Source organism: Arachis ipaensis, chromosome B1 (assembly GCF_059453495.1).
Source record: "Arachis ipaensis isolate K30076 ecotype BB chromosome B1, ASM5945349v1, whole genome shotgun sequence".
Taxonomy (NCBI): domain Eukaryota; kingdom Viridiplantae; phylum Streptophyta; class Magnoliopsida; order Fabales; family Fabaceae; genus Arachis; species Arachis ipaensis.
The window spans coordinates 37,784,939-37,806,951 of record NC_142436.1 but is presented as its reverse complement, the minus strand read 5'-3'; the positions used below and the strand labels follow the sequence as shown (position 1 = coordinate 37,806,951).

Below are 22,013 nucleotides of genomic sequence, written 5' to 3'. Positions count from 1 at the left end.
TATCATGATTTAATATAATGTTTTAGTTTAATTACTATTTAATGATAGTATAAAAATTTATTCAAATATTTGTATTCGTATAAAATTTAAGATATGTAAATTATTGAGTCAAACATATTTCTAAATATAGAATACAATAATTATAGTATACCATAAAAAAATTAAAAATAATAGTTTAATTTTTCTTTTCAAATAAACTTTGCTTTTTTGGGATTCTCCACAAAAGTAATATGATGCAAAAGGGACAAAATAGAAGACAAACAGACAGGACTCTATTCACGAAGAGTAAGTATTCCTTTATATAAATCTAAAATACTAGGATTTCTACTGTTTTAGAGCCACAATACGTATATTTGTTACATGATAAATCCTATTTTTAGGGTTTATTTTGTTCTTAATTTAGTAGATTTTATCCATTAAACTCACACTTATTCATATAATTCGCATGTTTTATATTTTCCTTCCTAATTTTATGTTATGATTGAAAACATACTTCTTTGGCCTTAAACTCGCTAATTTTAATTCCCTCTTATTACCATTCGATGCTATGATATGTTTGTTAAGTGTTTTCATGCTTTATAGGGCAGGAATGGCTTAAAGGATAGAAAGGAAGCTTGCAAAAATAGAAGGAACACAAGAAACTAAGGAGCTGACCAGCGAGGAACGATGCGCGCGCGTACTTGACGCGTGCGCGTGACTTGGTGCATTCCATAGCGACGCGTGCGTGTACCTGACGCGTACACGTGACACGCAAAGAAGACCATCGACGCGTGTGCGTGACTGATGCGTACGCGTGACGTGCACCACGTGCAGAAATTGCAGAAGATGCTGGGGGCGATTTCTGGGCTTCTTTTGGCCCAGTTACAAGCCCGAAAACACAGATTAGAGGCTGCAGAGTGGAGGAATCAAGAATACAACTTTCATTCACATAATTTTAGGTTTTAGATGTAGTTTTCTAGAGAGAAAGACTCTCTCCTCTCTCTAGGTTTTAGGATTCTTAAGTTTAGCTATTTTCAATTTCAGATTTCTATTTTAGTTTAATTTAGTTTCTCTTCTACTTTTATTTGTCTTAGCATTCTAGTCTATTTAATTCCCTTGTTGATTACTTTATGTTGCTACTTTAGTTTATGAATTCTCATGTTAGATTTGATTTTCTATTTAATGCAAATTGAGGTATTTCATATTTATTATTGCTTTCTTTAATTTATATTATTGATGCTTTCAATTGGTTGTTTGGATTTTATTTTCTCTTATTGCTTTTCTATGCTTTTATGTTGTGCCTTCCAAGTGTTTGATAAAATGCTTGGTAGGATTTTAATTTAGATTTCTCTCCTCTTGGCTTTGGTTGAGTAATTGGAGACTCTTGAGTTATCAAACTTCTTTGTTGATTAATAATTGAAAATTGCTAGTTGATTTGGATCCATCTAAAGCTAGTCTTTCCTTCGGAGTTGACTAGGACTTGAGGAATCAAATTGATTCATCCACTTGACTTTCCTTCATAGTTAGAGGTTAACTAAGTGGGAGCAATGGACAATTGATGTCACAATTGATAAAGATAGCTAGGATAGGACTTCTAACTCTCATACTTTGCCAAGAGCTTTCTTAGTTATTAGTTTACTTTCTTGCAATTTACTTTTCTTGTTCCTTATTCAAAACCCCAAAAAGATACTTTTCTATAACCAATAGTAACATACCTCCCTGCAATTTCTTGAGAGACGACCCGATGTTTAAATATTTCGGTTTAATTTTATTAAATTTGTTTTAGTGGCAACCAAATTTTTGTATGAAAGGATTATTGTTGGTTTAGAAACTATACTTGCAACGAAAATTCATTGAGAAATTTTAAACTGTCAAAAATCCGCTCATCATGACACTTTGCTTTACATCAATGCATGTATCTATTAACTTGCTGGCAAGTACTTTTTAACCATTTTTTTATCTTACATCTCACATAACACATATATTACTTTTATGGGAGACATTTATTTTATTTTATTACTATTAAAATGTTTGATTCTTTATTTAAATATAATAAAATAAATACCCAGTTACACAATATATTTACATCGAATTTGATTATGTTTGTGGTTTGGTTCGGTTTTTTACATAAAATATTCGGCTTAGTTTGATTTGTTTTTCTTTAAGCCAACCAAATCAAATTAAAGCCAACCAATTAGAATTTGAATGATTTGATTCAGTTTTTTATTTTAATGTTATAATTCTTTATTTAACAATTTTTTTAATTCTCCGAAAACACTTGTTAGAATTTCATTTTAATAGTTTCGACTTTTATGTAATAAGAAAAAACTTGCTATGTGCTTAATTTTTTCTATAAATAGATCCATGTTTTAGTAAGTTAATTTATGTAATATGTATAAGTAATATTTAGGGTAAAGTATTAAATTGGTCGCCTACGTTTGGGCGTAATATAATTCTGTTTTGGTTCTTAAAGTTTAAAGTGTCTTATTTGAATCCAAAAAAGTTTCATTTAGCTTCAATGTAGTCCCACCCTGAGGTCAAAGTTAAATAATTTACAAAATGTCCTACATGACAGCAATACAAGAACAAGGACGATAATTTGGAAAATAACTACAAGTTCTAGAGGCACAAAATCAACTGTGGATGTATCAATACATTTATTTATCATTTTTTTTATAATTTAAATGAAATATTTTCTATAGAAGTAAAAAAATGATAAATAATGTATTGATGCGTCTAGTGTTGATTTTGTGCCTCTGAAACTTGTATTTATTCTCCAGATTATCGACCTTATTCTTGTACTGTTCTCATATAGGACATTTCGTTAATTATTTAACTTTGACCTTAGGGTAGGACTATATTAAAGCTAAATGAAACTTTTTTGGATTCAAATAGGACACTTTAAACCTTAAGGACCAAAACAGGATTACGCCCAAATGTAGGGAACCAACTTAGTACTTTACTCTAATATTTATTTTCAAAGTTTAGATTTCATTCAATGAAAATGAAGTATTTTGGTCTACGATAGGCATCATACAATGGCAAAAATAGAATTTTTTTTTTACAAAAAGACTTATTTAAAATAAACAACAAAAGAAATAAAGTAAAGGAAGTGAGGAAAGTAAAGTAAAAGTAACCAGTGAGGACACTCATCTTCATCGAGTTAGGACATGAAGTTGGCTAGGAACTCAACGTTGTTATTTCTTACCAAATTTAAGATGTATTGTTCATCAAAAAGCTTCACTTTCAAAAATAAACTTGATGCGTGCCTTCCAAATCTCCCACAGTATATTAGCCACTTCTCTTTATTTCTGGATTCTATTTCTACTTCTCTTCATCTTCAGCACTAATTCTATCCATCACTGCCATGATTTTGAAATTTGTTGTGCAATTAGAAATTTCAGTTCTTGCATTGGTCTAGACTATCCAAAATTTCTCACAAAAAACAAAACAATTGAGGATTGACTCTTTGATAGCAAGACATCTTCTACAAATAAAAAAATAGTGTGTATTCTATTATTTAATTTTTTGCTCACTGAAATTTCATTGTGCATCACCTTTTATAAGAAGATCCTAATTTTTGGTTCGCATTATAGGTCCCAAATAGAGTTCTAATGCTTTTTCTGTTGGTATTGAATCAACATTAGATAAGAGGCGGATGGTAAAATTGATGAGTTAGTATATAATTTAAGGCAACAATTTAGCTACTCTTTCTTTCTAGTGTCTAGGTAATAAAGTCATCTCCTTCAACAATTTCTATTTGTAAAAATATTTTTATAATGTCTAGACTAAAACTGAAATTTTTTGTGTTGAGATATTGATTTCATTGTCTATTCTATGTTTAAAGCTGGTTAACACAAATTAATTGAGAATCACGGTTATATAGAATCTGAGTAGTTAGGGGTGGGAGATTTTTAATCTAGAAGTTTTCCATAATACGCAGTGGACGTCCTCCACCAATCTTCCATTTAACTCCTTTTTCTATAACCTTCATATTCTCTAATAAACTCCTCCATCTCCAAGAGAGATTGTTTCCAGTCTCTGTTGAATTATGTATAAGTGAAAAGGCTAACCAAACTCATTGAAAATACTATAAGTCATCCTTGTTTTGTGAGATTTAGTTCTTCAATTATGAATACATGATTCTTTGTTTGCTTAAGGATAAGCAAAGTCTCAAGTTTGGTGTTGTGATGCATTCACATCTTTAGTAATTTTTTTCTTTAGAATTTCATTCAATAAGCTAGTGATTCTTCTTTATTAAGCAACCATTTTTATGATTTAGTGCATACTACTTTGAGTTGTTTGAATTCTTTGATTGCAGGAGATTATGAGAAGAAGTGAGCAAAACAGAAAGGTTGCTGGATCAAACAGAGAGCTTTTGAAACAAATAGAAAATTTACTGGACCAAACAGGGAGACTCCCAAGGATGCCAGTATCTTGCTATGTCCAAACATGCTTCCTGGTGCATTCAAAGTGCCAATCTAAAACACTCATAGGGACTTGCTTTCAAGCTTATGTTCAATCTAAGGAAGGCATGTCCGACGTGCCTCTAATCGGGCAAGCCTCACGTTCAACATGAAGAGAGGCATGTCCAGCGCGCCATTAGAGGAGCTCCCAGGGACTTGCCTCCAAAGCTTGCGTCCAAGGTAAGAAAGTGCGAAACCGTTGAACAATCTAGTATTACATGTTCTTTTTTATATTATTTTTACGCTAAAAAATCTATAATTTTTCTTTTTCATTTTTAAATTTAGTCAAAATTTACTTTAAAAAATATTTATATAAATGTATTAAATTTAAATCCTGGATCTATCTATTAAAATGTATTAAAATAAATTTTAAAAATAATAGTTTAATTTTTTTATCAATAAATCTTATTTTTCACTGCAAGCAATCTAGATCCCTAACATTATTTTCATCACTTCAATTGATTCTTTTGTCATTTCTATCTCATGTGGGGCATCGAATAACATTAAACTTTTTGGGTCTCACACACAAGATGATAGTTAATGGCGTTGACTTTTTTCATGATTTTATGGGTATTTTGGGATGTTTCACTAAAGTATTATGGGGGCAAAAGGACAAAATAAAAGAGAGAGGTTTCTATTTCTAAAGAGTAACACTTTGTTTGGATGCAAGATGAAAAATGTGAAGAAAGAAAATGGGAGGAAAGAAAATGAAAGGAAAAAAATGAAAGAAAAAGTTAATTTTTTTTATATTGTTTTGATGAAGAGAAAATAGATGGAAAGAAAGTAAAAAGAAATTTTTTTTTTTGTTTGGATGGAAGGAAAAGTAGGAAGAGAGAAAATTATAACCAAGTAAAATTACATTAATACCCTTACCTATATTATATATAAATTATAATATACTAATGTATTTAAATTTTTTTAATAAAAAAATGATCTTAATTGTATTTTAGAATTTTAATGTATTATCATTGTTAACAATAATATTTTTTAAAATTTATCCTTTTTTTATTTTCTATTAAATATCATAAATTTTGCTTTCAATTTTTACAATAGACATATTGGTAATTTCACTTTTATTTTGAAATTTTCAACAGTTTTCTTTGTTGGTTTGAAAAAAAAAAGTTAGATGTGGATCTCATGCCATTATTTTTTCTTTCAATCCAATTTCCATGCTCATCCAATCAATAAAAATTTTCATTTTCCATTTATTTTTTTTTTTTGTATTTTCTTTTCTTTTAATTTTCATTGATCCAAACATAGTGCAAATATTCTCTCATGTAGATATGACAGAGTTAGATTTTGTTTTTCAATGCCACAACACCTACGTTTGTAATCCCTTGCTTTATCACTACAAGAAAACCGGCAGATAGCGGCGGTTATTTAGTAGCGATTTTATTAAACCGCTGCTAAATACAATTTGCCAGCAGTTCTTGTGGCGATTTTAGGAGACGCTACCAAATGATCATATTTTGCAGTGTTTTTCCTGTAACCGCTACAAAATGAACCCGTTTTATAGCGGTTCTTGTAGCGGTTTGAGAGGACGCTGCTAAATAATCTCATTTTGCAGCGATTTTTCTGTAACTCCTGCTAAATGTCCAGTTGTTTAATACATTGATACTCGTTTTGCAGCGGTTTTTTTCCAACCGTTGCAATATTTTTTTTAACTTGAATTTTTTTTGTATAAACATTATTGCCTTCTTATAACTGTTCTAATCGTCGCTATTTTTTTTAATGAAAAAATAAGGTTCAAATACTGCAACTTAATTAATGCATTAAATAAATTTTCAATTTTGTGTTACATAAAAAATAAATTTATACATGAATAACTAAAACCGAATTTACGAATCATGTTTTCTCTTGTAGTATCAGCCATTTTGAGTTTGTATTTAACCATAACTAGTAACATAAAAACAAGTAAACGTCCGAATTCACTAACTCAAAACAAAGTTCAATGGAGCATAAAAATCAGAATTACTAAAGTAGACAAATAAGTTTTGAGTCAAAATTTCTCATCAACATCGTATTGACCTAGCCAAAAATACTCTGTCAAAAAAGTACTACAGTGACGTGATAACGGATCTGATAAGTCATCTCCAAACCATGGCATCTTGTTCAGATCGAAACCCTTTTTTGCAGCATGTACGGCATCTTCTCTGTGTTGGGTGTTTAAAGTTTCATTGTCTTCTTCTGGAACTCTATTAAGCTCAACATCCCTGGAGATGTAATCTCCACCGGACGAGATAGCATCTAAATCATCTTCTGAATCAGTGTCTGCTCCATCTAGAGTGTCAACAACTATTTCGCCTGAATATTCAGCTGACACTGAATATATGAACATGCAACCAACAACATATAAACCTAGTTAAAAGATAACGATAACTTCCAAGTCATTCTAGTTATTAAGGAAAGAAAATTTCGGAATTATGGGAAGAGGACTTTCAAAATTAACAAATACAAAGTTAACTATTACCGTCTCCTTCGTCAGTAGTTTGGACAGATTTCTTGGAAAGAAGATCTCTAATAGCACGTTCTATATACTTTAATTCCTCTTTTGAAGCAATCTCCAACTCAACACCATGCGAGTTATTAAAGCGCATTTGCACCATAATAAAATGTATAGTTGATGGTCTATTTTGTAAAACATATTGTGTCTCTGTAATTCACTTACTGTGCTAGAAATTTATTTCCAACCTTTAATTCAGCAAGTATGTCTTCAGATGTCCTACCAGCTACAAATGTCACAAAAACATAGCCAAATTTCTCCTCGTATCTTGATCCCCATTCATGAAGTTCCTACAAATTTTAGCATTAACGGAACAACTATCACTGGTTAAATGTCATAAGCATATAGCAACTTAAAATTCTTATTTTTCAAATAATGTTTAACTCAAGTGTTTAAGGGTACGGCTAATGAACATACCCGCACAGTAGCTTCGTTCGCCGTTTCCAAGTATTCATTAGAACAAGATTGACCTGATAAAGCCTCCAACCAAGACCTAACATTCAACTTACGGGACCATATATCTCTGGCAACCGTAATTGCATGTTCTAATGAAGAGAATGGAGAGGCCATAGCCATTTTGTTAGCGAACGTTGTGCCTGCACAGCATGATGAGAAATCCTCCGTTTTCATTTCTCCTGTTATAACACCATTTTATATTAACTATATTTGTCAATGATAACAATATTGTAATTCAAGATAATTTACTCGATGTCATAATTTTCTTTATTGGATGTTAAGAACAATAAAAATGATGATGAGAAACTGGTGGTATTCATGAAAATCTAATTGAAATGAAAACTTAATTCAAATACGAAATCACTGATAGTAATGTAACCAGCAAACTGCGTACATCATAAACACTGTTAAACTTATCAAACACACACACAGGTACTCTAAAAATGCTACACATGTTTTGCCATATTTTCACTATGCCACGTAATCTATGTTATCAGAAACATCTGCTCCTGGGTCTTCTATATCATCTTCCCTTGTCAACTGTAAATCACTGATGTCACCTGCTGTTGACATGTTCAACCCGGGCTGAGGAGAAAAAGTAGCTTCAACATCCTCATTCTCTCCTCCCATGTCATACAAGTCTCCTGGTTTTACATGAACCACTACACTCCATTCTTGATCTACTTCATCATGTACATAGTACACGACTGAGCTTCTGATGCCAATATGTACGGTTCATCCTCTCCTCGATCACCGGTGTGAATTGGACGAGTGAAATTAACGCTGGTAAGGCCCAGATGGTCTTCTTTGATTCCTCTGCTCGTAGTTGTATCAGCCCAAATATATTTGAACAAAACCACTGTGAAATGGCAGCTGTAGTTCAGTTTGATGATGTCCACAATTTTTCCATAATATGGAACACTACCAACAGCCACTCTGTTGTCACGCATGCTGGCATAACTTCTTCTATTGGATGAGACATAAACTCTGCTATTTTGTGTTTTTAACCCGTCTTCCTTTGTGATAGTTCTAAACTTGTACCCATTGACGTTGTATGCCCCAAACTGTCTTGCCTGAAACATGGGACCACATGCCAGCAACTTCATTTCTTTCGAATGTACGGTACTATCCATTGGAACCTAGCACCATAAATTAGAGTTTGTTCGTATTAAAAATCGAAATTTACAAGAAATAATTCTAGGGCAGAAATAAGTTGGTCAGCTTAAATTTTAACGAACCTTACACTTGAACCGGCGAGAAAATTCTGCATGCACAACATAGTCTATTTTAGAGTGCGACCTTGTTTGATCCCGTAATTTTTGCTTGGCTTCTGACCTAAATTTACTTTACGACATAACAAGAAATTCGTCCAATGACTGAGTGTTTGAAATTGGTTATACTCGTGCTTAATGATTACATGTGCATACTTACTCAATAAATGGAGCGACGGCCTCGCAATTGACTAGCACATAACGATGTGCCTGATCTCTTTCCATTGGGGTCAGTGCAAAATGTGATACAGCCCCTGAAGCTTTTCTAATTTCAGGGAACATAATACATCCTATATTGTTTGTAATATCAATAGGTCGATCGTCAACTCGTGCTGGACGGTTGATTCTAGTCTCAGTATTATCCAAATATCTGGAGCAGAATGTCAAAATCTCCTCGAATAAATAGCCCTCCGCAATTGAGCCTTCAACTTGTGCCCTGTTACGCACGTATTGCTTCAATCATCCCAAGTACCTTTTACATATATACGACATAACGTTGTATATACGTAAGAAAATTGGAAAAAGAATTCTTAAATGCGTTTATTAGCACGCTAACCTTTCTATTGGATACATCCACCGATAATGTACCGGGCCACCAAGTTTTAGTTCATCAACGAGGTGCACCATAAGGTGAACCATGACAATGATGAAGGATGGAGGAAATATTATTTCCATCTGACACAGAGTTTGCACAACATGATTCTGAAGGACACCAAGTTGCATAGGATTTATAGCTTTTTCACAGAGTTCTCAGAAAAATGAGGACAGATTCGCAATCACATTCGATACCGGACTTGGCAATGCATTCTTCACCAAAATTGGAAGTAATTGTTCCATTAGAATGTGGCAGTCGTGCCTCTTCAACCCATACAACTTGCGCTGCCGAATGTCAACACAATGAGTAATATTGCTCGAGTAACCATCTGGAAAGACCACGTTCTGTAGAGTCTTCAGAAATACATTCTTCTGTGGATTCGACATTGTGAAGATTGCTGAAGGATATTTACCACCTTCGTCCGGCCACAATTCAGGCCTTATGCCCATGCTTTGTAAATCTTTGCGAGCTTTAAGATTATCTTTTGATTTGACGCTATCATTTAAGATAGTGAAGACCACATTGTCACAAATATTCTTCTCTATGTGCATCACGTCAAGGTTATGACGCAACGTGTGATCTTTCCAGTACGGGAGATCAAAGAACACACTCCTCTTTTTCCAATACGAGTCATCTTAATCTGCATCTTCACCAATGCGTCTTCTTTTGGCTGTCATAGTTGATTTCTTCCCAAACGATACTTGCATGTTACACTGCTGCCTTAAGACATCTATTCCAGAATACTTCTTTAGTGGATCCCTGCTTTCAGCTTATCTGTCAAATCGACTACGGTCTAGTCTATACTTATGGCTCTGAGTCAAGAAGCGGCGATGTCCCATGTAACACAATTTTTGACTGAATGTTAGTCCCTGAGGCTTAGCGTCCACATTACAGTTCGGACATGCTAACCCACTGTACGTGTTCCATCCAGATAAATTTCCCAACTCCGGAAAATCGATAATAGTCCACAATAGCGCCGCACGCATCTTGAAAGTGGTCCTCTTATTAGCATCATAAGTTTCAACACCATCCCACAATTGCTTAAACTCATCCACCAAGGGCTCCAAATATACATCTATGTCATTACCCGGCATTTTAGGACCGGGAATAATCATAGATAGGATAAAAGATGTTTGTTTCATGCAAAGCCATGGAGGAAGATTGTACGGAATAAGAATCACATGCCAAATGGAATACTTCGTACTCATATTTCTGAAAGGATTAAATCCGTCTCTAGCTAAAGCTAAACGAACATTGCGCGGATCGTTGGAAAAACATGGATACTTTGCATCAAATTCTTTCCATGCTTCAGCGTCCCTTGGATGTCTCAAGTACCCATCATTATTATCAGACTCTTTATGCCATACCATGTCAGTTAAAGTCTTGCTACACATGAATAACCGTTGCAGTCGTGGTATAAGAGGAAAGTAACGGAGAGTTTTTGCTGGGAGAGGCTTTCCGTTCTTCTTGACCGGTATTTTGAGTTTCGTAACGGAACCCTTTCGCGTTTCTTGCTTCCATCGTGAAGTCCCACACTGCTTGCATTTGGTCGCGTCTTCATCATCACCCCGATGCAACATGCAATCATTCGGGCATGCATCAACTTTTTTGTATTCAATCCCCAACTTTCGTATAGTTTTCTTCGCTTCATAAAAAGTGGATGGGAGTTTGGCTTGCTTGAATGCATCCCGCAATAAGTCCAAGATCATCGACATAGCCTTGTCACTCACCCCGCACATACACTTAATGTGATAAAGTTTCACCAGAAAAGACAACTTTGAGTATTTCGAGCAGCCGAGATATAATTCTTCCGCTCCATCCGCAAGAAGATCGGCAAAATCCTATGCCTCGTGACTTGGACCATCGTACAAGTACAGCAACTCCAGATCATCGTCTTCTACAGGATCCCCTGTTGTGGTCTCCTCACCTCCAGGAGGCATTGTGAAGTTAAATGCCTCATGCACCATTTGAAGATATGGATTCACCTCGGTATTAACTTTATCAAGTATCGGTGTGCAAGTAGATCTCTCCTCAGCTATTTTTTCACCATGACGCAACCACAAAGTATATCCAGGGGAAAAGGTTTTATCAACAGGTGGTCATACGCATCCTCTCTTGTTTGCATAAATTGAAACCCACATTGAGGGCATAGACACTTTATCATGTTATCCAACGATGCATTCGCAAATGCAAAGTCTAGGAACTTATTAAGTCCTCGTGTATATTCTATGCTATCTCGTGGCTTAAGAATCCAGGTTTTGTCCATATCTATTGTACACCAAAAAACGCACATAATTACAGGTATACAACGACGATGAAATGTACGTCAATTTGGATATATTTTGTAGTACATTTTGAACTTATTCAAAATATAAAAATGATATAATTTTAAACGATTTGGATAATATTAATTTGGTTTAAACTGTTCCACCTAATTTAATTTTATGCAAATGATTGATTTGTACCATGCTATTTTAAATTTATTTTTCAAATTATTTTGATCTAATATAATATAATTTGAATTAAATGGAATTTATATTATAGTTAAACTTTAATTTTTTACTTTAAGTAAGTCATTCGATAATTTAGTACATATATTTTGATAATATTTTAAATTGCTAATATGTATATTTATATATATATTTATTTAAATTAGTCTCCCAAATTTTTATTACTAATAACATATTTTACTCAAGTTTAAAATTTAAATAAATATAATTTAAATTTTTAAAATTTTAAACTTAATTATTTGGATAATATATAATTTCATATATTTGTTAATAATTTTTTTTTGGTGACTTAAGATGGATAAATTTAAAATAAAAAAAAGCCTCAAGAGAAATTACAAGCCGACAACATCATTAGGAACAACTATTTCGAAGGTCTAGCCATGTCAACAATCAATTAAGATACTCAACTTTAATTTTAAGGGAATTTCTATGGTGCTGATAGCAAAAATAAGCATGTGATAATATCTTTGTGTATCACTATAGAAATGCAACGCGTGGCTATTGATCTCATTGATTATTACGGAGTAACTAATGAACTAAGTTTCCGTTCCTTATTTGAAAAAAAGTCTCATTTCTTGCAGCTAGTTATTAAGTATTATTATATGTTTAATTAAACGAGGTATTTGAGCTATTAGTTAAACAAGAAAATGAATATAAAATTCATGTAGTGTACTAAAAAAGTTACAAAAGCTTATTTTATTATTTGATAAATGACGCTAGCATATATTGGAATATAATTGTGGAAAATTTTGAATTTTATTAGATACATATAGAGTTTATAAGACAAAATTGATTGATAATATTTATTAAATACTAACTACGTCAATTAACTAAGTTTTTTTCCCCAACAAAAGTTAGAACTTAGAAGTGAAATTCAAATCCATAATTTCTATCTTAGTATGGAGAGATTATGTCATTTGAGTTATAATTCGTTAACATTAACTAAGTTATTATTGAGTTAAATTAGGGAATCCATTTTTTAGCCAAAAATAACTTTTTATTTTAAATATTAAATATTAAATTTTAAATTTTAGAGTAAAGTATATTTTTTGTCTTTAAAATTTGCTAAACCTTTTAAAAATATACTATTTTATTTGTTTCAAAATTTTTCGATTTATATCAAATATATCACTGATGATTAATTTGTCCAAAAATTTAAAAGACCAATTCAACAACAATTTTACAAGAAGAATTTTTAATATAAACAAATCAGACATAGTTATTATATATTATTGATGGATTAGTCCTAAAATTTTTAAAAATTTAGTTGTAAGGGGTATATTTGATGTATATTAAAACAAAATAAAATTTAGAAGTATTTTTAAAAATTTTTAACAAATTTCAAAGACAAAAAATATATTTTATTCTAAATTTTAAATTCTAAAATTTAAATTATAAATCTTAAATTATAAGTATAAACTTTATATCCTCCTTAAAACAAGAGCTAAAAAATAATTTTATAATAAAATAATTAATATTAACTATTTAAAAAATTTATTTTTTATATTTATTTTATTATTATATAAGAAAAATAATTACAACTGAATAACAAACACATTTAAAAATAGCTAATATTAAATAATCTACATAAATGAAAAGACATATATTTAAGTTTAAATCTAAATAAATTAAATATAATATTCTAATTTTATTCTTGAACAGAGACTTTTTTTTTTTAAATAAATTTAACTTTTTTATTATAATTGTTTATTATATTATTCTAATATATAAATAACATTTTTCTAACACTACAACTTTTTTCCTACTTATGATTATATTCATATTCATGTGTGTAATTTATTTATATATTATATACCATGCAGTTCGGTCATTGTTAAACCAAAAAGAACCCTTTATTATTATTTAGTTAATTAAATAAATATTACCAACCAATTCTATCTTACATATAGATATATAGCTAATAATAAGATTTGAATAATTTCATAATTATATTCTACTATATACGTCAACAAATAATAAAGCAAATTTTTGTAATATATTTTTGGTACAATACATGACTTTTATATTAATTTTTTTGTTACCACTACAACTTCTTACTAAATTTTTAATATGGTCCAAATATCTCATTTAGTTAATCATATAATTAACCTATAAAGAATGGGAGACCATCTTTTAAACAAGTAACAGAAACATAACCTCCTAGCTACTCCGTATTCCATAAGACCGTAACAATGAGTGAGATCAATAGCCACGTATTACATTTTTAGAGTAACACATAAGAACATCATCACATGTTTATTTTTGCTATCAGCACCATAGAAGTTTCCTAATTTTAACTAAGGTCAAAAGTACTCCTTATTTTGGAGTATTATTTTAAAATTTTTTAATATTTTAAGCATAAAACAAATAAAAGAGTAAATTACTAAAATAAAAATGACACACTATTACCATACTACTCATTCTGTGTTAGCATACATAGTAGAATTCGATACGTGCATAAATCGATGGTCTCTTTTAAAAAGTTGATTAATAGAACTATTTTTGCTAAATACATTTTTAAAATATTTTAATAAAAGTTGATTATTAGTTTGTTCTTGTAAAAAATTTTCTTGAAATTTTTTCAATGAGATCGTATGTAAATTTTTCTCATTTATGTGTTATATTCATTAGTTATATTAATCTTCTATTACAATACATTTTTTATTTACTTCACACAGTATTTATTTTACCTTATTTGACTTATCTTAATTCTTCTCTTTATTTTATTTTTTACTTGACAATTTTTTTTACTTTTCATATATAACTTTTTATAATTCATCAAATGTGTGTTCTTTTTTAATTTACGTAACTTTTATAGTTTATATTTTACCATTGATGTTCTAGTTTGTGTTGTGTATTTATTTTTAATTTTTTAGTTATCTTTAAATATAATTATAAAAATATGATTTCATTCTGTCCAGTACTACCGCATTTAGTAGATAAATTACGAAATATTCATATATGGTTACTTTGAATGTGTTTGAAGATTTTTATAATATTAATTATAATAATATTTTGTGTTTATCCTCTTTTAATAAATTTTTTTATTTTTTTATTAATTATTTCGGACATTGTACGAGAACCTACACTAGTTTGGTACTAATGTTAGGGTGATAGAAACTTATGTAAACAAACCATAAATTTTTTTGAGAAAAATTACAAATCATCAATACAATGACTACTAATTAGTACTCAGCAGAGGAACACATCAAAGACCTAAAAAGTTGAGCCAAACTATTTTAATTAAGTCTTATAATTTTTATAATAAAGAATTAACAGGTATAATTAGAAACTAAATAAGCTGAACATTAATTCAATATGTCAAATAATATCGATATTCATTAATAAATGATCATTTCATAAAAATAAATAATTAGAACACACATCGAGAATAGTATTACGACAAACAAAAAAAGGGAAGTAATAACTCTAAAATACTCCAAATAATACAACAAAAACACATAAATAATTACGCACCTTATGTTTATAGGTCAATGATGCCAAAAAAATAGTTTGAAATGTGTATCAAAAAGATGTAAAATAGTTAGTAAATATAAAATAATGTCCAAAAAATTTATGAAATTCAACAAAATTTTCCCAAACAGTTTTATCACAAAAATTAATTTAAGATGATTATATTATACACTAATAATATAAGATAATTAGGTGAACCGACTGAACCGGTAGGGTTTATCAAAAGACCGATTCTCTAAAAAAAATTGAAAACCCCACCCCCCAAAACACCCGACCCTCTCTCCCATCTGTCTCACTCTCACATAGAAAACAAAATCTCTAGTTTGCTTAACCTAGGGGAGAAAAGACCGCCGCCAACATTAGCCCCCAGGCAACGCCCCACTAGCCACTGTCAGGTCCCCCAGCCACCGCTACTCATCTCTTCCTCACCGTATATGCTCGTCGCGATTCCCCACCAACCATCGTCACCCGTAGCCGCCGCCAGTCTTCTATTCACCTTCTATTAGCTCGTCGTGAACGCCGCCTCTGTGATCGTTGTCATCGGTAGTGACAGCGGTCAACATCGCAACCACCGCCAGAGCGAGTTGCTGTCGCGAGTGTCTTCCTACCGGCGCCAGCTCTGTTCGACCGTTCTACCCCAGCCACTGTTCCCGTCGCCGCCAAATCTGCAGTCTTATCTGTCTTTCAATAACATTAGGTAAAAACCTAATTTGAAGTAATAATCTGCAGTCTTATCTGTCTTTCCTGGAATATTTGTTCAATATTTGGATGCTGTCAGTGCTACTGAGATTGAAATTTTAAATCATTAGTTAAATCTACTCCTGTTGTGTATTATAGTTTTTTTTATTGATTCATTGTATGATTTGTTGATTTTTCTTAGTTAATGTTTCTAAAAATTACTGCTTTAGTTCATTGCTGAATCTTGTTAAGCTTGCTTTAGTTCTGAAGTTGCTTGTTGCTTAAATTTAAAGGGATTGTGAATTTGGATTTAAGCTGTTATTGAAGTTTCCTTCGTTAGGGTGTTCTTCAGTTTCCAAGTGAAACTTTCCCTTTGGCAATCTAAGCATACACGTTCGATTTAGAGCACCCGATAATGCTGATTGTTAGATATTTCTTTCGTTGATGCTTTGTTTTCAATATTCCTATAGGTGTTGTGTTGTTGTTGTGTTTTAAATATTCTTTTGATTCTTTGTTGTGTTGTTGCTGTGTTGTATTTCTTTTTAATTGAACATTTCTACTGATTAGCTTTCTGAGGACCTGCACACCGACTAGTATTATTGCAATAAAGCTTTCCCTGTTAAAACTTTTTGGCAATAAAAACTTTGACACAATGCGATAAATTTAAATACATCTGGAGTTTTCTTATTGTGTAGGAGAGATTTTAGAAACCTATTTAAAAATTTAGGTGAAGCACTTAATAACTAACGAGTTTCGGGGGATAGAGTTTAAAGATTTAGTTTGGAGCATAGCAATTACTCTTAAAGACGAAACCGGAGCTAATAGGATAAAACAAGCAATATTGTCATACGAATGAAAAAAATTAGTTAAATAACTCTAGTACTGAGATTTTGAATTACTTGAAAAATTAAGTACAACGAAACCTTGATTTTGACAATTGAAAAGGAGATTAGAGTCTAACACTGAAAATGGTGGTACCTGGACGAATGTGTAGTTGGAAATTGATGAAACCCACAGACGACTGTTGTTGGCACCCAAAATTTAAAAAGAAGAAGAGTGGAGTTAATGAGTTTACAATTATACTTAAGTGAAATCTGTTATTATATAGTCGACCAAACTCATTTAAAATATAAGTTATTATCAAGTCTGTTTTGAAGATAAGTAAAGAAAAAAATGAATTTGCCTATATTCTCCGGATTTACAGTCTATTTTTGAACAGAAGGCTTTTTTTTAGTTACAAATAATTAAATAGGAGGATAAATTAATTAAATAAAAGGTTAAATTAAGTAGTAGGAGAAACGGGCTACTCAACTCAGATAACAAAAAAATTTAAATTTGAAATCAAATAAGCTAGTTAAGTAAAAGCCGAAAAATCTGATTGAGATGAAGTTGTTAGGATTTCAAAAAACCACCCAACGTTTTAGCAAAATTTGAAATCAAATAAGCTAGTTAAGTAAAAGCCGGAAAATCTAATTGAGATGAAGTTGTTAGGATTTCAAAAACCACACAATATTTTAGCAGTCAGTGTTTCCCCTCTTCATAACCTACTCTGCGCCTCCTTCACCCCGAACCACTTTATAATTCTTATTTCAGATAGATTTTGCACGAAAACTGAGCTTATTCCTATGCACAGTAATCATGTCATTTTAATCATTGAGAAGAAGGCTCTTAAATTTAACCAAGGGGTTGAACTGATTCTGAAACCGTGATTTTTGGTTCTATAATTTCTGCCCGGTCACCTAAGGTGAATAAATTTTCCATCATTGTTCCTTTTTCACTCTTATGTAATTAATTTATATTGTTTATATCTTTCTGCAATTCATGATTAGTTTGATGATGATTTCTCCTATGTAACAGATTTTCGTCTTTTGCATTAGCTCTTTTTCGTAATGTTTTTCTGTTGTTACTGCAACATAGTTCCAAACAACAAAGATAAGCATGGGTCACGTTGTTATCATTTTTATTCTCTAAATTGTGCCTTCAAAAATTTTTATCTTCTTTTCACGGAGTTCCAGCACTAGCAGAACAAGCAGTTATAGCACAAGCACTACAAGCAGGAGCCCTTGATTCTCTTTTTTCCACAGAGTTCCGACACAGTTCCAGCACACCGGCACTTGCCGCCTGTATCAGCGTCCTCCATCCACCACCGCTGCAGCACCCCTGTCCCCTTTCTTTTTGCCCTGTTCTAGTTCTATTCTTCTAGATTCTGGTCCATTTTTCTGTTTAATTTTACTAAGTTTGATTAATTTGGTTAATTATTTGATTTTGGAGCGAACACACTTGGACCCAACTTCTCAAAGTTCTTCATTCATCTTCGAATTAACTTGAGGCAAACACTTTTGTGGCCGAATTTCTCCTTTCCCATTTATTTATTTATTTATTTTTATCTATTAATGTCTTTTATCTATTTGTCTCTCTCTCTCTTTTTTTTGTCTTACAGAACATACACACTCTCCCTCAGTTTAACCCAAAATTCGAACCCTTTTTAATACGATAGATATTTACATCTCAAATGTTGCTATTTAACAAATTCTCTAATGCTCGATTTGCTTTGATTTAATCAAGGTTACATTAATTTCTCATTTTACTTAGACAAATATTTGTTGGGGATGAAAAATTGTTGCCATGTCATCTTTAACACCACAGAGTTTGTCTCCTTTATTAGCACCTTTGAAAGTTGATAACAGACTTTTCATGATTATTTAATTTCATTTATTTATTATTATTCAGCAACAAAATTGCTATATAATGTTTTAAATGTTGTTTGAAACTTGATTGATATAATTGGTATAGTCATTGTGCACTATTTGGTTTTCCATTGGCGTTCTATTGCTGGTTCTCTAAGGACCTTGTGTTGTGTAAAGGAATAATCAAATGCCAAGGAAACCTTGGTACACCATTAGTAATGCATTCGGAACTGTAGCTGGCCTTAATAGTCAAACCCATGCTACTCCAGTGAGTTATTTAATTCACCAGTTATTTAAAATGTTCATTTGCCTTGTAGTATATACACTTTTTCAATATAATTTGTGGGAAATTTGAATAAAATAAATTGATATTCTAACTACTTTTTTTTAGCAAACGGATGGAACGCATGATACAGGAGCAGATACTTCAAGTGCACAGCGACGTGCAAGAGCCCCTCCACCTCCGCTTTCCGGCAACGGTGCTCGACAATCCGTGTTAACGCTATACCGTTTTGACCACCTCACAATGAAACACGGCTGGCTTCGTCAAGTGACATTGGGGACGCTCGAGCTCCTGCGACAAATAGAAAGCATCCACTGGATTCACATGAAGGTGTAGATGACCATTAAGAAGATGAAGACTATGACCCGGAGGTGGATGAGATCGAGTCATTCGATGACCATCTAGACAACATATTTGCCGCACATGAAGTTGAACATCAAGGCAATGCCAATAGTAAAAAAAAAAAAAAAAGACACTGATTATTGGGTTGTTGATGTCATAGGTATTCTTCTGATGCTTTCTTCTTAGTAAATGTAATGATTCTTCTCCGTGCATTATATTCTCTTAGTAAACTAACATTTGAAGTTTGTTCATTGCTGTTAGAAAATGGTGTGATCTCTTCTATGGAGCTGACTGTTTAGGAGGCATTAGCACTTCCTCCTGGAAAGAAGATCATTCTACACCATAACAGAGAGTTGTAACAAGTTGGTCAGGCAGCGGGCTTATTGAGCGGGTTCTTGGGGACATTAGGGTCTAATTTTTAACAATTACCAATTTGTGCAAAGAGTTAGAAGACAATGAGAAAGGCTTCCAAGGAGCATGCGTATGACCATGTTAAGGTAATGTTTACTCTTTTGTTTGATAAAGTAAGGCACTACCAATGCTCGATGTAAATTGCTGTTTTTTTACATATTAAATGAACAATAGAAGGAAAGATTAAGACGCACACACATGATATCGACCATACGGACTTTTATAGAATATTCAATAAATTTCTAAGGAATTTTTTGTATAGTTTAAATTGCACTATATAATTATATAGCTTAATCCCCAATTAATCTGATCCTTCGTGTATAGCAATGTAACTAATAATTATAGTAATAATAATAACAATAATAATGATAAAACTTATAAACCTCATGAGAATGTTAAAGCTGCTCCTATTGCTATTAGTTAGAGAGTGACTAGCTATTATTTATGATTTTCGGTTAGATGAAAATGTCTGAGGAAAATAAATTTGGAACACATTTGCACAAGTTGATTATGTTACCGTCCTAACTTTAAAATTTTGAATGTTTATGTGGTTTTAATTTTTTCTTGAGAGATTATTTCATTGTTTCCTAGCTATGGGGATGCTATTTTTTTGTGATGCAACTCTCCGTTAGTAGGTGGATTTCTTTGGTTTTCTATTTTATTTGTTTTAGTTTGATAAATTAGAGAAGGATAGTGCATGTTGGGTTTCTTGTAGTTGATTTCTGTGAATTTTGTTGTCGAGAATTATTGATGTCATAAAGTATGTCTTTTGATAATACATTAGTCTGTTTGAGGTGGTTAATTATTACATGTTGTCTTTTGATCTGAACTACTTGTAGCGAGTATTCCACTATGAGGACGATAAAAAAGGGTGGATAAAGCTGGGAATTTTACAAAGAATAGGAAGCTGCTGGAGGAATTCAAGAAATCATTTGTTCCATAAGGTTTATGACGAAGAACTAACTTTTGAGCAAAATATCAAGCGTAAGCCAGCAAGAATAGAGGCAAATCACTGGAAAAAGTTTCTTCAATATCGGTTGGACGAGGACACGAAGGTAACAAATATGTAGTTGAAATTTCATTGTATGCGATTTTAAATGGTAATGAATTACTACTAAATATGCTAAATTTATTGTGATAGTGGAAAAACTACTACCAAAAGTTCATCACCAAATCATTTTTTTGTTTCCTGAAGTTGTACGCTCAAGGCTGATTTATAAAATCATTAACAGTGTAGTAATTTATCCCGATAACATTTATTTTTCTTCGTTTTGTGTGTAGGAGAAGTGTAGAAAAAAATACCGTTAATCGTTCAAAGCAACAATACACACATACTGGAAGTTCTAAAATGATGGCAAGAAAGAGACACGAAGAAGTAATTAATTTAACTTCAGTTCAAGAATATTGACGTGTTTCTGGTAATACAGTGTTGTCTTTAATACAAATGTGTGTTGATGATTGTTATAGGAGCAATGACAGGGAAGGCCTATTGGGAGAGGAGAGGGATGGACCATGAGTCATAAAAAAAAGAATGGAAAGTATATGAATGAAGAAGCACGTTTGGTTGGGGTAAATCATGTTCATTACTTTTTCAAATTTCCCTTTGCGATTACTATCATTGAATTTAGATTAGTGTAAATCTGGACCTCACATGTTTGCAGGAAGCAATTGAACTTATTGAGAGCCAAGACCCCTCTAGCAAGGAATTTTCACAGAATGATTCCCTTGCACAAGTGCTTGGAAAGGAGCACCCAGGAAGAGTTTGTGGACTCGGTATTGGTACATGTCCGAGTCGGTGTTTTCGTAACATTCCAGAGCAGTCGGACTACGGTGTACAGATTGAGGAGTATCAGATGGAGATTGTGAAACTCAAGGTGGAGGCAGCAGAACTCAAGGCGGAGGCAGCAGAACTCAAGACGGCAGCAGCAGAGGAAAAGGCAAAGAGACAGAGAATGGAGACAGAGGTAGTTGAAGAGAAGGCAAAAATACAGACAATGGGAAATTTGTTGACATACGTAATCCAGCAACAAGGAGGTAATTTGCCACCTGAAATAGTTGCGGATTTGGATTCTTTGAGAAGTGCACCAACCTCATCCCATGCAAGATGATGTGTGGGCACTAATGATTTGACTTATCAGTGTTGGAATCGGAATACTCTTTTATTGTTTACTTTCATAATGACTTTTGAGATATTTATTTGTAGTTTTTTATCTTGTTGACTTTATTTGTAGTTTACAGTAATGGATGCACTGAATGCAAATTATCATTATAATGATTCACCTTCGCAAAATTAATTATGTTTCGTTTCGTGTGTTGTTTTTGGATTGGCTGTTGGTTATTTTAATAAATTAACGCAAT

General features: G+C 32.1%; 1 protein-coding gene across 1 annotated transcript; it reads left to right on the top strand.

Annotated features, from left to right (window-relative positions):
- The first annotated feature begins 21,167 nt into the window (after window positions 1–21,167).
- On the top strand, window positions 21,168–21,763 carry LOC148576248 (uncharacterized). Its single transcript, XM_088500955.1, has 2 exons — window positions 21,168–21,224; window positions 21,317–21,763. The coding sequence occupies exons 1-2, from the start codon at window positions 21,168–21,170 to the stop codon at window positions 21,761–21,763; spliced, it is 504 nt and encodes a 167-aa protein (XP_088357081.1).
- Window positions 21,764–22,013: the final 250 nt, after the last annotated feature.

Excerpts from the sequence above, each read along its gene's own strand:
- LOC148576248 (XM_088500955.1), top strand. The coding sequence starts at position 21,168 with ATGAGTCATAAAAAAAAGAATGGAAAGTATATGAATGAAGAAGCACGT. Across the intron at positions 21,225-21,316 it reads AAGAAGCACGTTTGGTTGGG|GAAGCAATTGAACTTATTGA; the intron begins GTAAATCATGTT and ends ACATGTTTGCAG.